The following is a 13,512-nucleotide window of genomic DNA, read 5'->3' as shown; positions in this document are numbered from 1 at the left end:
GACGCGTCGGCAGGGGTAAGAGAGGCGCAGAGACGACGGAGACGGACTTCAACATGCCAAACAACAGCTGTTTGGTTTAGTGGGCGCACCGCCTACCTGCCTTGTTCGGTGTTCAACTTCCGCATCAACAGCAACAAATAACACGGTTACGCGTGCCCCCATGTGACCGCGTCTACCGGGTCTTCCCCGACCGCGATCCTTCTGTACATACTTAACTCAAACGCTTCAAGCTCAAGCACCGAGATCTCGAGCTCATTATCCGGGGAGTCAGACGACATAGAAGTATACACGTTTGGTTGACTTGCTACAGGAATACACTAGAGCTACATTTGCTAATTAACACCGAACAACAACGACCAGTGTATCAACACCTTCACGCCGTCGCGGGGCTTGTCAAAACCGCTCCCCCATCCGGATGCAACACCTGACCGTTCAGGAAGTTCGAGTTTGGACCGACCAGATACACAATCGCCGCCGCCATGTCGCCATCGTCGCCGCTCCTGCCCGCAGGCAACGACTTGCCGGCGTCCTGCAGGCGCGACTTGTTCGCCTCGTCCGAGCTATCAGCAGTCATCTCGGACGGGAAGATCCCAGGGCAGATGGTGTTCACGCGGATCTTCGCCTGCGCGAGCGTCGTGCCCAGCAGCTTCGACAGATGGAGCATCGCTGGCGAGACGGGCGCATATAGTCAGCCTTTCGTGCGTGCGGACGATTCTGGATACTACGTACCGGCCTTGGAGGCGGCGTACGCGAACTGGCCAGAGGACGACGTACGCATCATGCCGCTGATGGACGCGACGTTGACGATGCTGGCTGAGTACCCGTGCGTGTTCGCGGTGCCCTTCGACAGCAGCGGGATGAACGCCGCCGCTGTGAAGTACTGCGCCGTGACATTTGTCTCGAACGTCTCTGGATCGTCCCCGGCGTCAGCTTTGCATATAGCTCTGGAAGCAAGCTCTGACGTACCCGCCCAGGATTCATGCGTCGCCTTGAGTAGGTGCTCCGCGATCGCGTTTGCGTCGTGCATGTCCGGTTCACCTTGCTTCGAATAGGTCGTAGTCGCCTTCTCCTTCGCTACACCAGCGTTGTTCACAAGCAGCTGGATGCCCTCGGGCTCTAGCTCTTGGACCTTCTTCGCGAGACGCAGCACATCGTCGCGCTTCGTGATGTCGGCCGAGATCCTGTGACAAGGAACGCGAAAGCCGCCTGCGTCAGTCACGCTTCCTCAAAGAAAAAAGCGCAACATGCCCGACTATCTTTCCCCCGGGCCCGTACCGCTGCACGACGTTGTCGAGAGCGTCCTGCCTGCGTCCGGTGATGTAGACCTTCGCGCCGTTCGCGACGAGGGCCTGGGTGATCATCAGGCCAATGCCCGTACCGCCGCCAGTCACGACGGCTTTGAATCCATCTAGAGAGAAGAGCTTCGACGCCACGAAGGCGTCATTTGGCTTGTAAGTCGTCTGTGAAGCTGTGGCCATCGCTGATGTAGTCGTGGATTGAAGTTAGGTTGGTTGCCTGCCCGCGAGCCCTTTTATACATTTCGGGTGTGGTGCGCTTGGCCCTCTTGCGGGATTATGACGCTGTCGCATTGTCAGTGCTCGCCGTCGCGCCCATCCCCAACGTCGGCACCGACGTCATGAACTGTCCGGCCGGGGCCACAGCGGCGAGACGCGATCACGTGGGCGTGTATGAGGGGCCACGCCCCGGCGCGCGTCCTGCTGCCGCTGCTACGGACGTTGACGCGCGAAATGTACCTGGTGCTCGATTGGTGCACCGTCGGGAATGTATACACAGACAGATATAGGAAGATATCAGTGGTGAAGGTGCCTGTCAGCAATGCACTATGTTTAGGTCACTGAGATCCGGCGGTGCAGTCGCAACGTTGTTGTCGAGAAGTTGCATTACCAGTGATAACATCCATTAAGACCTCTGATTCAGCAGGAGGACGAGGAGGGGATTCCATTTGCGTGCCAGTGTTAATAAGGCCACCGGCTATGCACGAGCGCTCGGGCGCTACTGTACTATCATCCTGAGATGGCCCATCACCTCACCTGAGAGTCTTAGGTCCCGCGACCGTTCTTTATGTACTTCGACTGCCTTGAGTGCTATCAAAATGAGGCAGTATTCGACATTTTTCAGTACTCGTCTGGAGCACTCACTGGCAGGAGGTGATTGGGACAAGACAAGCGTAGGCGCCCAGGTGTCATCGCGTTGTTCTTGGATTCCCTTTTAGGGAATGTCGAGGTTGAAGCTGTGCCTCACACGCGCTGAGCTGTACGTATAGTACTCTGTACCCACGGACGAGGACTTTGTCCTCTTTGTTGCGCACAGACGTCCGGCGTAGGATCACTCTAGGCCAGCGCCGAGTCACTGAGCCACTCCGATCCCAGAGGGCGCGTCTTCGAGGACACTGGACAGCAACACCCTCTTTATACGGACCAATCGGGTCAGCTGCTACCCACGTAGACGCAGATCGCGCGCCCGGACCTCTCGGTTCTGGCATATATAACTGCTGAGGCAGTACTGTGTCTCAATCTTCACCCGGTCTCCTTTTACTAGCTCGGCCTCCAGGGACGCCCTGTCATTCTTGTTCCTCACGATGTGGGACCCATACGGGTACGCAAACTACCAACAGAGTCCGCCGACTAGTCCGTACTACCAACCGGCGGTCTACTTCCCGGTGCCGATGTAAGCAAGACCAGTTGGGGAGCTGCCGTTGAATGATGCACTGATTAGATTCTTTTATTACCCACAGGATGTATCCCACGTATGACAAACATCACGGCGGACACGAAGTCGTGACTGACTGAGATACTGTTCCACAGGTCACCTCCTGGGTATAGCCCTCCAGGACCGCCTCCTTGGGCGCAGAACGGCGCCGCTAGCCCGTACGCTTCCACGTCTCAGCATCCGTACGTGAGTTTCACCTCATTTCATGGACGTTTCAGCTAAGATCCGCGTAGCCATCATGGACCAGAGTACGTATGAGGACACACTGACAGCGAAGGAAATGGTGATGCGCAATCTGCTTCAGCGTGCACGCAGACGTCCCGTGTGTTCGCATTCCTCGTGGTGGATGGTAGCCCCACCGATACCCACCGAGCTTCTGCGTGCATGCTTAGCAAGTGTGCCGATCACTGTTTCGTTTGCTGAGACGCGATTAATATGCTGATCTTCGTACAGTCAGTCAAGAGCGATCGACTCGACACCCTCCGCGGCTCCACAGACACAGCGGCGCGGACGCCGAATCGTCATCACCACTTCGCATCACCACACATACCACATTATACGGCGACACCACAAACCCGCACAGCAAACTCAGAACCATCTGCACCCCAACTCGCATTCGCGCTCGAGATCTCGGAGTAAGTCGTCTACACCGTACCGCCTGTTCTTTCGCAGTCCCAACACGCGCCCGTAGCCAGACCGGAGATCTCCTCTATCCAGGACGTCGACCGAGCCGTCGCCTCGCGACACGCAGAATCGCGCGCGCACGCGCTCCCGGTCTTCTCCAAATGCACCGGCCGCAAGAAGGCGCTCTGCGTAAGTCCGCGCCCGTGCGCCTCAGACGCGGCGTCGCATGTCGTTTTTGTGTGTGTTGTGCTGACGGGTCGCTGGGTGCGGTAGATCGGGATCAACTACACCGGCCAGCACAATGCGCTACACGGATGCGTGAACGACGCGAAGAACGTGCGCAAATTCCTGATGAGTCCGTCTTTCCCTGCTTGCCGTACACATGATGCGTACTGATATCTCCTGTGCGCGCCCGTAGAGCAGTGGAAATTCAAGCCGGAGGATATCTTCCTCCTGACGGACGACGCGGCGCACCGGCACCAGCAGCCGACGCGCGCGAACATCATCGACGCGATGCACTGGCTCGTGCGGGATGCGTGTCCGCACGACTCGCTCGTGTTCCACTGTGAGTGCTGCGTTCCGTTGGCGGCGGGGATAATTTCTGATGGCGGCCGTAGATTCGGGACATGGTGGCCAGACGAGAGACCTTGACGGCGATGAGGTGGATGGCCTCGACGAAGGTGTGTCTGCCACTGAGGGCGTTTAAGAATGAGTACCTGACGACAACAGTAATATTCCCGGTGGACTACAAGCACGCAGGCCACATCGTTGATGACGTGAGTGATTGATCCTCCCCTGTGGGAGCACACGGACTGAGTCCTCCATTCCATAGGAAATGCACTTGATTATGGTTCGTAACAGTCAAGGGCACGAACACTTGGCGTTGGTGGCTGAATTGGCTTGTAGGTGAAGGACCTGCCGAATGGCTGTCGGCTAACGGTATGTCCATTCGGGGTAGAGATGTAGAATCAATCAGGTACTTACCTTTCGGCCCTGCAGGCGATTTTCGATGTGAGTGGCACCGCCATCGCACATAAGCGTAACCTGTGACAACTCAGCATCGGGTGATTTCCAGTCATGTCACTCCGGATCTGCACTAGGTACGTCCACCGTTGAAAGCAACAAAGAAAGACGTAGCTCAACCCTGTCCGCCAGATCTTCCCTACCTAGTAAGTTACCCATGCATACTCCATAACGACACCGTACCAAGCAGTCTGCACGTGTGATAGTACCACAGCGACGGTCGCGTGAAGGGCCTCAGCGAAGTGACCCCGAGCCACCTCCGCGAGAAGACCACCAAGGCAGACGTAGTGCGTGTTTTCATCCTGCATCGCGGATATTCATGCTAAGTTGGATTGTCGGCTTGCGCATTAGATCTCGTGGAGCGGCTGCATGGATTCGCAGACGAGCGCAGATACGGTTGAGGGTGGTGCTGCAGTTGGAGCGTTGAGTTATGTGCGTAGATCTTCTTACGTATCGATTGGTATGTTCGCTGAGTGGGTGGTATGCAGGCGTTCATGAAGACCCTCAGTGAGTGGTGTCGATGGTCCTGTTAATGCCCGTAGTCTGAGTGAACTCTGCAAAGCCGATCACAAGAATCAGACATATCAGCAGCTCCTGCAACATCTACGGTACGCACTCCCCTCGAGACCCTGTCTATGCACAGTCCGGACTCAATGGCTCGGGAAATGACCGATAGGCAAATATTGAAGAAGAATTATAGCCAGAAGCCGCAGCTGTCGTCTTCGCACCGTATCGTATGTGTCGCATCTGGGCCACAGGTCTCCTTAACACGCATATATTGATTCAACATTACGTGCAGAATACGAATCACAAGTTCATCATGTAGCTACTCATACGCCGCGCCCTCCGCCCTCCGCACGCAATGTATCCTCCAAATCCAAGGGAACACTTGTATCTATTGCTGACCTCCGTCGGAAACAGTGCATAATCTACATAAAGCGCATGCGCCGGTGCATGTCGTGTAATGCTACATCCAGAATCATTGATGATGCTTTTGTATATAATGTGGACCCAATGCCTACGGAACACTCAAACCAAGCTGAACGAGATTGACCGCCTCTCATTCCCTACTCGTCTTCCCTCTTGCGGAACACGTGCGGCTCGACCGCCTCGTTCTCGATGACGGCCCTCCAGAGCAGACGCCACGAAATCGGGTTGCCCTACATAGGCAAGCAGCCCGTCAGCACCACATTCACACTCAACCTCACGGCAAGCAAATTAAACCTACCTGATCGCGGGCCATCACGCAATACGTCCCCTCATGTCCGCCTATTGAAAAGTGCTCGAGCTCGACCCAGCCCTTGAACATCAGCCGCCGACGGTCGTGCCCGCCTATACGCATGCGCAAGATGACCGTCTCCCCGCCGGGCTCATCGAGCACGTATTCCTGCGCGGACTTCCATTTCACGCCCTCTGCGGTGAGCGCTTCTTGGATGAGCGGGAGCATGAGATGCGGGAGGAGCTGCGCGTAGAACCGCGTGAGGTGCGGTGTGTAGCGGCGCCCGGATTGGGTTTGCGACTACATGGCACTGGGGTGAGTGGGAAAGGGAGGGGAAGGGGAGATGGTGTGGACGTACGAAGAGCATGAGAGTTTGCGTGAACTGGGAGATGTACGACGCGTTGCCCATGATTTGGTCCCCGTCCGCGTCGACGTTGCTATGACCCAGCGGTGAGCCCGAGCAAGCAGCATAATTGAGATGAGGCGCTCACTAAGTGACGTCGGGCGTGGCGATCTGCAGGTCACCCGTTTGTCGAAGCGACTCCGTAAGCGAGTTCGCGAGCACCATTGGGCCCTTCTTCGCGATCTGGCTCGGCCTGTCAGGAGGGGCAATGGGTGATCAGCATCTGTTGAACATGATGGATGGACGCAGAGGGACACACCGCATCATCCATGGGTGTTCAACTACCTCGGCGAGGGACATTCGCCGTGAGGGCACAATCGCGAGCATGCCCGTAATCAGAGCTACATAGCGGTGTGAGCTGCCTAGACCGAGCCTGGGACGATGACAAAACAGCCTACAAAGAACGTCCCTGCTGAACCGGTTCCATGGCGCATCGTCGAAGCACTCGCCGGTGAGGTAGTGCGCATACTCATAACTGTGCTTCGTCGGCTCGTCCCAAGGCGTGTCTACAATCACATTCGTCTTCAGCATCATGGTGCATCAGGAATTACAGGAGTGACTGACTGCCGGCGAGCAATGCATAGAGGATGACGCCGCTGCCCCAGACGTCAATAGGTTCAGCCTCGTACGGAGCATCACGGCACATCTGCAGCCATCGGGTCAACGAGCATAGCGTCGCTTTGGGACGTATAGGCAGACCTCTGGAGCTAGGTACGGCAGACTCCCACAACGCTCTGAGAGCATCCTTGTCTTTCCGGTCCCCTTAAGCATGTATACCGCACACAGACCAAAATCACTGATTTTGAGTGTGCCGCCGGCATCGAGCAGAACGTTCTCGGGCTTCAAATCGCGGTGACACACGCCCTCCCTGTGGATGTATTGCTACGCACAGTCGCGTGTTGCTCAGCTGCGTTACACGAAAGTGTAGCATGGCCTGCACTCACCAGTCCGGCTATAAGCTGCGAGAAGTAGTAGTGCGAGACTTCTTCGCCCACGCCAACATCCGGAGCTATGGCCGACGTAAGCGGGTCAACGCGCTAGCGCCACATCCACACAGACGCACCGATCTTGTCAAAGAGGTCTCCTCCTGCGGCGAGCTCCAGTAGCATATACAGGCCGGGGTGGTACGGGTTCGCCGGCTGGCTCGGCTCGACAATGACAGCAGTGATGAATTCGAGAATGTTGTCGTGCTTGAGCGCAGAGTGGATACGCATCTCTTTGTCGAATGTCTTGCGCTCCTTCTCGGTTGTCTCCGGCGTAAGTGTAACGACTTTGCACGCTGCGACACGGTGATCGTCAAAGTTCACCGCACGGTAAACTCTGTACACATCAGTTTTGTGTCGGCCGACCAGAAGTATTACCTGTAGACGGACTCACATAGAGAAACCTCCTCCGCCCAGCTGCTGCACTAGCTGGAACCCTGCGGCCTTCGTAAGCAAGTTATTAGTGAACAAGCATTGAGCCGCATACCAGCGACTTGAGGGAACTTGAGTTTCATGGCGAGCAGTGCGAGTGCATAGGATGATGGCGAGAGCCAAGCGGCGAGCGAAGGACAAAGGCGACCAGTGCCAATGGCACGCGCCAGAACTCGCGGTTGCGCGTCTTGTCACGATCACGAGACAGCGTCACAACGCTAGCCTCGTCCGCGCCGCGATGTCCTCAGTCGGATGCTCCCACTATTCATATTCTAGCGACTCTGACTCAAAATGTGCGATGCTCACAAGTATCTGTTTGGGTACAGTACTCGAGACTAAAGGTTTTGTGTCCTCCCCGATAACTTAGGTGAAGCAGCGCGTTGATCATTACTGAAGCATTTCGTGACTTCGAATGCGCCGGCGCCGATGTCAACACACAATGACGCAGACTGATATACTAGGCTCAGGGAAGACCTTGGTCACGCTGAGATGATGAGCCTTGTTTCTGAGAACAAAGCGGACCTTTTTGATCAGGCCTTTGTTCCCGAGTCTTCCGAACAAGGCCACAGCTGTGGCCTCCCATGGTTCGCATACGCCGCAGCATTTCCGGTACGCGCTCCTAGCTACCCTCTTATACACTCACACTGCAGGAAGCCTCGCGTTGTTTTTTCACCACTTCTCACCGCGAGGCGCCGTTTCGGTTTATGTCTCGTCAGGATTCCCGCAAGACATTCGTTCCCCTCTCGACCGGAGTTCGGGACCAAGCATCTCCGGTGTGCAGCGTCGAGTTCCACGGGCTTGATGACGAGCCTGGTGTGGCTCTTTCACAGTTCTTGTTGAACAATCGCAGCCAGATAGTATGTGACGGGGTCAATGAGGTCTTCGAGAGCGAGTGCTTAGACGACTTCATGCACCTTCGACGCCAGGTACGCGTAGCACGCTTCATGGAACCGATGTCCGCTAACTCTTCCTTGCGCTCTCACCCAGCTGCCAGGTTATGCAGCTGATAGCCGGCCCTTGCTGTTTCTCAAGTCCATACCAATTAAACGATACGAGATCGGGAGGGTAGTCGCCGTCGAGATGCGAGGCTACATGAATGTACGTCCGACGCCGAGTAATCGCAGGAATCACAGCTGACTGTCCTGCTTGCAGGAGCTGCGCGGCCTTCTGAACGGCGAACATTCAAACACAGACAACCCGTCGTTGAATGGTATCGACTGGAATAAGCTATACATTCGTGAATTCTACACAATGGACGGGAAGGAGTGGGAGGCCACGTTGTTCATGGGGCTGGTGCAGCAGTGCGAGAAGGAGTAGTAGCTGGTGGCTGTCTGATCTTCTAGTTTGTATGTCTGCTCACGTATGTAGCAATGTTGCAACCGTCTCCATTGTGGACTGACGATTGATCGTCGGCCACGAACGTTATTATTGACTCTCATCCTTTTACATACTTCGAGGCTGACATGAGTAAAGACGCACGAAAGAGGGCGAAGGGTAGTCCTAAGGCCGACGCTCTCCGCCGTGGTGCGGCTCTACCCTGGGCCGGATCAGTACTTGAGTTCGTGGGCTGAGCGGCGCCCAAAGGAAGCTTCTCCCATGGTTCGGAATCAGGGCCCTACTCCTACGTGCCGAGCTTACATTTCGTATCATTCCGCACGCAGGGATGGGGCGACGCTGAGCGATTCTTGCCCACAAAAAGCACAAGAACTATCACTCATGCCTTCAGCCGACTGCGTGGCGGCTGAGCCCCTGCCCGTATCCTTCGCGATCAATGGGACAGGTAGCAAGCCTTTCAAGCACCCCAGGACTCAGCGTTCACGTTCAGCGCCCGCGGTCGATGGCATAGTAGCAAAGGTGGAATACTTTTGCCCACGACGCTCTTTGCGACGTTGATTTGCTCGGTCCTGTGTGCATCGTCTGCCCAAAGCAAGCCTCCACTTCCGTGGCAGCGAGTACTAGTCAAGGCAACTAGAACATAGACTAGACTAACAGAGGCTTACATATGACGTGGCGATATGCATGTAGACAATGCCACTGTAACGAATCGCCGCGAACCTTCCGTGCACAGCCGTGGACTCTTCTAGAGGCGATTATCGCGGCGTTGCTGTTGCGTTGCTGACCTCACCTGTGGCTGCCTTCCGTTTCAGGCGAACAATGGTGTATCAAAGCTGCCACCGTGACGTTCCTCTTTGGGCCACAATCAGCAGTCAGCGATGTTGCCAGGCGACAATCGATGGGATAGAGAATGCCAGGAGGAGCGCCTTGATGGTCCTTGTTCCCAAAGAAGCAACTTGAAGGTTGGCCAGGCGTGGTATTTGAACGTTCAAGTTCAACACCGCTTCCATCACTCGCGCGTCCACATCGCTATTCTGCCCACATCGTCATGTCCGCTCCTGGCGTTCGTAAAGCCTCCGCCATACCTTTCACGATGTCCTCCCTTCCGACGTCCCCCGCCAATGGTCAGCCCTCCGAGGCTCAACCGGAAACGCAGCAGGCTAAGCCAGAAAGACGGTTCGACCAGCTTCCTATTGGACTCAATCAGCGAGAGCCCATCTTCAGCGTCAAGTTCCAGGGACAAGATGGCGAGCCTGGTGCCGCCCTGTGGAAGTTTTTGGAATTCGGAGATTGCGGCTACGACCGCGGGAATGGGCGATTGGACGAGGAGAAAGCGCGTTACTGCGTCGACCTGAACAAGGGGCTCGGCCCGAAGGCCAATGAATATGGCTGGGTCTTTCACAAGTGCGAGGTACGTACTCTGCGGCAGTGAAGTTGACGGTTGCAGACTGACTTGGATATCAGTGGCCAGGCTATGAACACGAGGGTTTCGCGATGTGCCATCTCTGGGACATAACTACAAGGTGTGAGCTCGGAAAAGAAATCGCAGTTGATTGGGTTGGCTACCTACGCGTGAGTCCTAACCATTGCCAATGTGGTCTACCTTCGCCATAGTAATTGTTACGGTTTTTGCAGCAATGCGCGCAAATACTCAAGCCGGAGACAGACCTATTCGAGCCGAATCCAGTTGTCGACGGAATCGAATTTAAGCGGATTTACCTGTCGGAATTCTACGCAACCGACTGGCGCGAGTGGGAGGCCAAGCTGTGGGTAGAACTGCCCGATGGGATGCGTAGCTTGAATTTTCTCCGCAGGTAGTCTTCTGCGTCAATTTCGGCGGATGTTCCTGTTGCTCCTCGTGTGCGCTGTATGTTCATTGTTGGATTTGCCTCATTCCTCGTCGTACCTCTCTCCCTGTTGTAATACACTATGACTCTCTATCGCTTATCAGGCTGGGACCCCGGACCACCACTGCTTGTTTGTGAGCCCGTCAGCGTATATGATGTAGTATGCGAAGACTCGGAGGTACTTACAATCGAGCAGTGCCGCAGTTGAGTAGTCCCGGGTGGGTGTCAAAGAAGAAACTCACTCGTGGCGTCGAGCTGCATCCCTTTAAAAATAGTAGGTAAGTAACTTGTGCAACAGCGTACCACTACCATTACTACACCGGGACTGCAAACGTTGTCATGGTGGCGCAATATTTGTCTATGCTTGGCTGCGCTGACAATTCTGACACGTCGCGTAATTGTACTTAGGCTCCCAAGTCTTGAAGCTTGAAGTTTCCGAGCTTCTGGCGTCTCGTCTACATTGTTTTGAAATTGCCACGACATAATGCTGGCTAATGTTGTCATTCTAGTCATACTCAGTCGCGTCGCGTACGGATGGAGATGTCGCATCACTATGCTGCGCGGACCGTAAATTATTATTTAACAAACCGTTGTGATTCTTCTGGCGCATAAGAACACTAGTGTACTTCGTTCTTAGATATTATGCTGGTCGCTTGACTCTCAATCCGCTTTTGCACAACAATACTGGTACACTGCGAATGACATCGGTACTATACATGCGTGGAATGGGATAAACCTGAAAGGTAGGTGATAGGTTTAGATGTTGTCCGAGGCTCAAGCGCTCAAAGGTAGGTTACTATACCCAATAGTACGAATCCGGTAGTGGTAGCGAGGGCGAGAGAAGTCCATGCTTTGGTCCTGAGCGCAAATGTCAAGGCGGCGTTGCTTGCATAGGACGGTAGATCCGCGTGCGTTGCTTGCGGCACACCATTGGCGGCTGTACCGGACGATATCGCTGTCCCAGTTGGTGCAGACTCCGCAATTGCTACCCAACGTAGAAGGGATATAAGGCAGTCGTATATTCGTCATCTGAGGCCGTCACGTACCAGGAAATTGACCACCAGATGAAACCACAGCTTGGATGGCTTGCTGTAGTTGACTCGCTACATCTGAAGGAACAGTCGATAGGAGTCCGATTTTGGGGGGATCTTGAGACGGATGCGTAACGTTCCCGTAGTAATACGCAACCAGCACACTGGAACCGCGTACGAGTCAGAACTTACGTGAGTCGTGACACCCAAGACACGAAGGCAGGACTCACGACTTCAGGAAAGGGTCACCGAGGCTCCAGCTATACAAGAAGCCGCCTTGGCCAGGCGGATCGGTCATCGCGAGAGCGGGCGTGCAGCGTGGTGACTCCGAGCTTGAATCATCTTGCAGAGGGTGTGCAAAGTCTCGGGGGTCTACGGTGAACATAGAGCCGCCGATTTGGAATGTCAAGTTGTGCACTTCCTTGCAGTCGAAGGAGGCATTAGGGCCGCCGAAGTATGCCATAATATGTTCGACAACGTCGCGCGGACCGCGGACGAGCGAGTTACCCTGCATAATGAATCAGCATAAGCTACGCATCCACAGCACGTAGATATCGGAAAATCGAAGGAATTCACCGTATCAATTAGGGCGGACAGCGATATGGCCGGTGAAGATAGAATAGATCTGGGCAACTTGACGCCGTCGAAATAAACATCGTCCACCGCGATTTCCCAAACCAACGGGTAGACCTAAGAAGAATCAGGCAGAGAAAGCAACGCGTATGAACAAGGCAGACCTCGGCCGGAGAATCGGAAGGCGGTGGCAGACCTCCCTCGTCGCTGCTGTAGCCGCGTACGGGCGCCCAGGTAAGCTGCGTTATTTGAAGACCAGCGGGTAAGCCGCCAATGGAGAGCATGCCCGCGTTTCCGCCGATTTGAAACGAGTCGCGTTGCAGAGTCGTCGCTATAAGGGGGAGGGCAAGGGCGTCTTGTCCGATCAACCGAGTGAATAGCGGACCGTAATGCGCAAAGGAGGCAATCGCGAGATCAGCGGGTGATGGTGAGGTCCCGTCCGGCGCCTGCCGTTTCTTCAGCAAAGCCGGCTTGAGGAAATCAAACGAAGGGAAGGGGGGCTGTCCGATGGACCCGGTAGAGATGTTCGCAGATGGTCCAGGAAGTCCCCGCTTTGACAATGGGCTTTGACTGTTCACGAGGTCCGCTTGAAGTCGTTCGCGCCACATGAGACTAGATCCTCAATGCCGTGAACTCAATATCGGATTGCGCAAAAAAAAAGTCAGACGAACCTGATGGGCGGAAACCCCAGCCCCAGTATACCAGCCGATCCCGTTTGGAAGATGGTTGTGTTTGTGCTATTGGCCGCAGCAAACGTTTGACTTGCAACGCTCAGACCCCCGATTCCGACGCTGTCCTGGCCTATGGGTCCGGATGCGTATGTTCCCGTGCGGGAATCGCCATACAGCAAGAGGACATCGAGACCCGTATCGTTCAGTGATGCAATCGAGTAGAGGGGTACCACACTATCCGTACATTCACCGGAGCATGCGTCGGATACAACCCACAAATCGGATGAACCCGTGTCTAGCGCGATGTCAGCGACACTTCGTCGGCGGAAATGGCGCACATACCCAGCACAAGAGTGGTCTCCGTATTGCCCACGGTGACGGAGACAGTGTAGGTACTTGGTGGGGACGATTGAGGATACGAGCAGCCGATTACAACAGCGAGAGGCTTACACGTCCAAGAAATCACCCAAACCGACAGCGCTTATCATGGTTGAGCGTTTCTGCGACACTGAAGCCACTGTCCGGTACATGGGTAGATGAATTCCACCATCAGTTCGTGCCGCGACTCCAACGGAAGACACTGAGGCAGCTAGACTGAGCGCGAGAACGATTGTCGTGAACATGGCGAGACGCAGGCGTCC

General features: G+C 55.2%; 6 protein-coding genes across 6 annotated transcripts; 3 read left to right on the top strand and 3 right to left on the bottom strand.

The window, feature by feature from the left end:
- Positions 1–205: 205 nt before the first annotated feature.
- C8Q71DRAFT_755440 (uncharacterized protein) lies at positions 206–1,579 on the bottom strand. The gene is made up of 4 exons (XM_047923550.1): positions 1,249–1,579; positions 967–1,181; positions 730–909; positions 206–666 (listed from the first exon to the last, which is right to left on the bottom strand). Exons 1-4 carry the CDS (start codon positions 1,476–1,478, stop codon positions 374–376), a joined length of 918 nt encoding a protein of 305 aa, XP_047780016.1. The 5' UTR covers positions 1,479–1,579; the 3' UTR covers positions 206–373.
- Positions 1,580–3,501: 1,922 nt separating this feature from the next.
- Positions 3,502–4,320, top strand: C8Q71DRAFT_705814 (peptidase C14, caspase domain-containing protein; the record flags this gene model as incomplete). The annotated part of the gene is made up of 7 exons (XM_047920463.1): positions 3,502–3,543; positions 3,628–3,709; positions 3,773–3,919; positions 3,972–4,034; positions 4,084–4,130; positions 4,187–4,204; positions 4,261–4,320. Coding segments are annotated over 7 exons (459 nt in total), but the record flags the coding sequence as incomplete, so codon positions are not given.
- A 348-nt stretch (positions 4,321–4,668) lies between these two features.
- Positions 4,669–5,333, top strand: C8Q71DRAFT_571168 (uncharacterized protein). The gene is made up of 6 exons (XM_047919435.1): positions 4,669–4,809; positions 4,866–4,884; positions 4,940–4,985; positions 5,054–5,111; positions 5,177–5,241; positions 5,299–5,333. Exons 1-5 carry the CDS (start codon positions 4,747–4,749, stop codon positions 5,201–5,203), a joined length of 213 nt encoding a protein of 70 aa, XP_047780014.1. The 5' UTR covers positions 4,669–4,746; the 3' UTR covers positions 5,204–5,241; positions 5,299–5,333.
- On the bottom strand, positions 4,964–7,556 carry C8Q71DRAFT_755431 (kinase-like domain-containing protein). Its single transcript, XM_047923549.1, has 14 exons — positions 7,470–7,556; positions 7,377–7,419; positions 7,063–7,319; positions 6,944–7,008; positions 6,699–6,881; positions 6,564–6,645; positions 6,398–6,505; positions 6,259–6,340; positions 6,088–6,192; positions 5,955–6,033; positions 5,606–5,896; positions 5,400–5,537; positions 5,055–5,344; positions 4,964–4,986 (listed from the first exon to the last, which is right to left on the bottom strand). Exons 1-12 carry the CDS (start codon positions 7,495–7,497, stop codon positions 5,445–5,447), a joined length of 1,416 nt encoding a protein of 471 aa, XP_047780013.1. The 5' UTR covers positions 7,498–7,556; the 3' UTR covers positions 4,964–4,986; positions 5,055–5,344; positions 5,400–5,444.
- Positions 7,557–9,361: 1,805 nt separating this feature from the next.
- On the top strand, positions 9,362–10,627 carry C8Q71DRAFT_571057 (uncharacterized protein). Its single transcript, XM_047919434.1, has 3 exons — positions 9,362–10,160; positions 10,214–10,321; positions 10,385–10,627. The coding sequence occupies exons 1-3, from the start codon at positions 9,798–9,800 to the stop codon at positions 10,565–10,567; spliced, it is 654 nt and encodes a 217-aa protein (XP_047780012.1). The 5' UTR covers positions 9,362–9,797; the 3' UTR covers positions 10,568–10,627.
- A 751-nt stretch (positions 10,628–11,378) lies between these two features.
- Positions 11,379–13,494, bottom strand: C8Q71DRAFT_705798 (acid protease; the record flags this gene model as incomplete). The annotated part of the gene is made up of 8 exons (XM_047920461.1): positions 11,379–11,581; positions 11,643–11,791; positions 11,858–12,135; positions 12,204–12,317; positions 12,365–12,812; positions 12,872–13,166; positions 13,214–13,266; positions 13,322–13,494. The coding sequence occupies 8 exons, from the start codon at positions 13,492–13,494 to the stop codon at positions 11,379–11,381; spliced, it is 1,713 nt and encodes a 570-aa protein (XP_047780011.1).
- Between the last annotated feature and the right edge of the window lie 18 nt (positions 13,495–13,512).

The sequence above is a fragment of the Rhodofomes roseus genome (assembly GCF_022264815.1).
Source record: "Rhodofomes roseus strain CIRM-BRFM 1785 chromosome Unknown C8Q71scaffold_8, whole genome shotgun sequence".
Classification (NCBI taxonomy): Eukaryota; Fungi; Basidiomycota; class Agaricomycetes; order Polyporales; family Fomitopsidaceae; genus Rhodofomes; species Rhodofomes roseus.
Note: the sequence above shows the minus strand (reverse complement) of the source record. Positions and strands in the feature narration are given on the sequence as shown.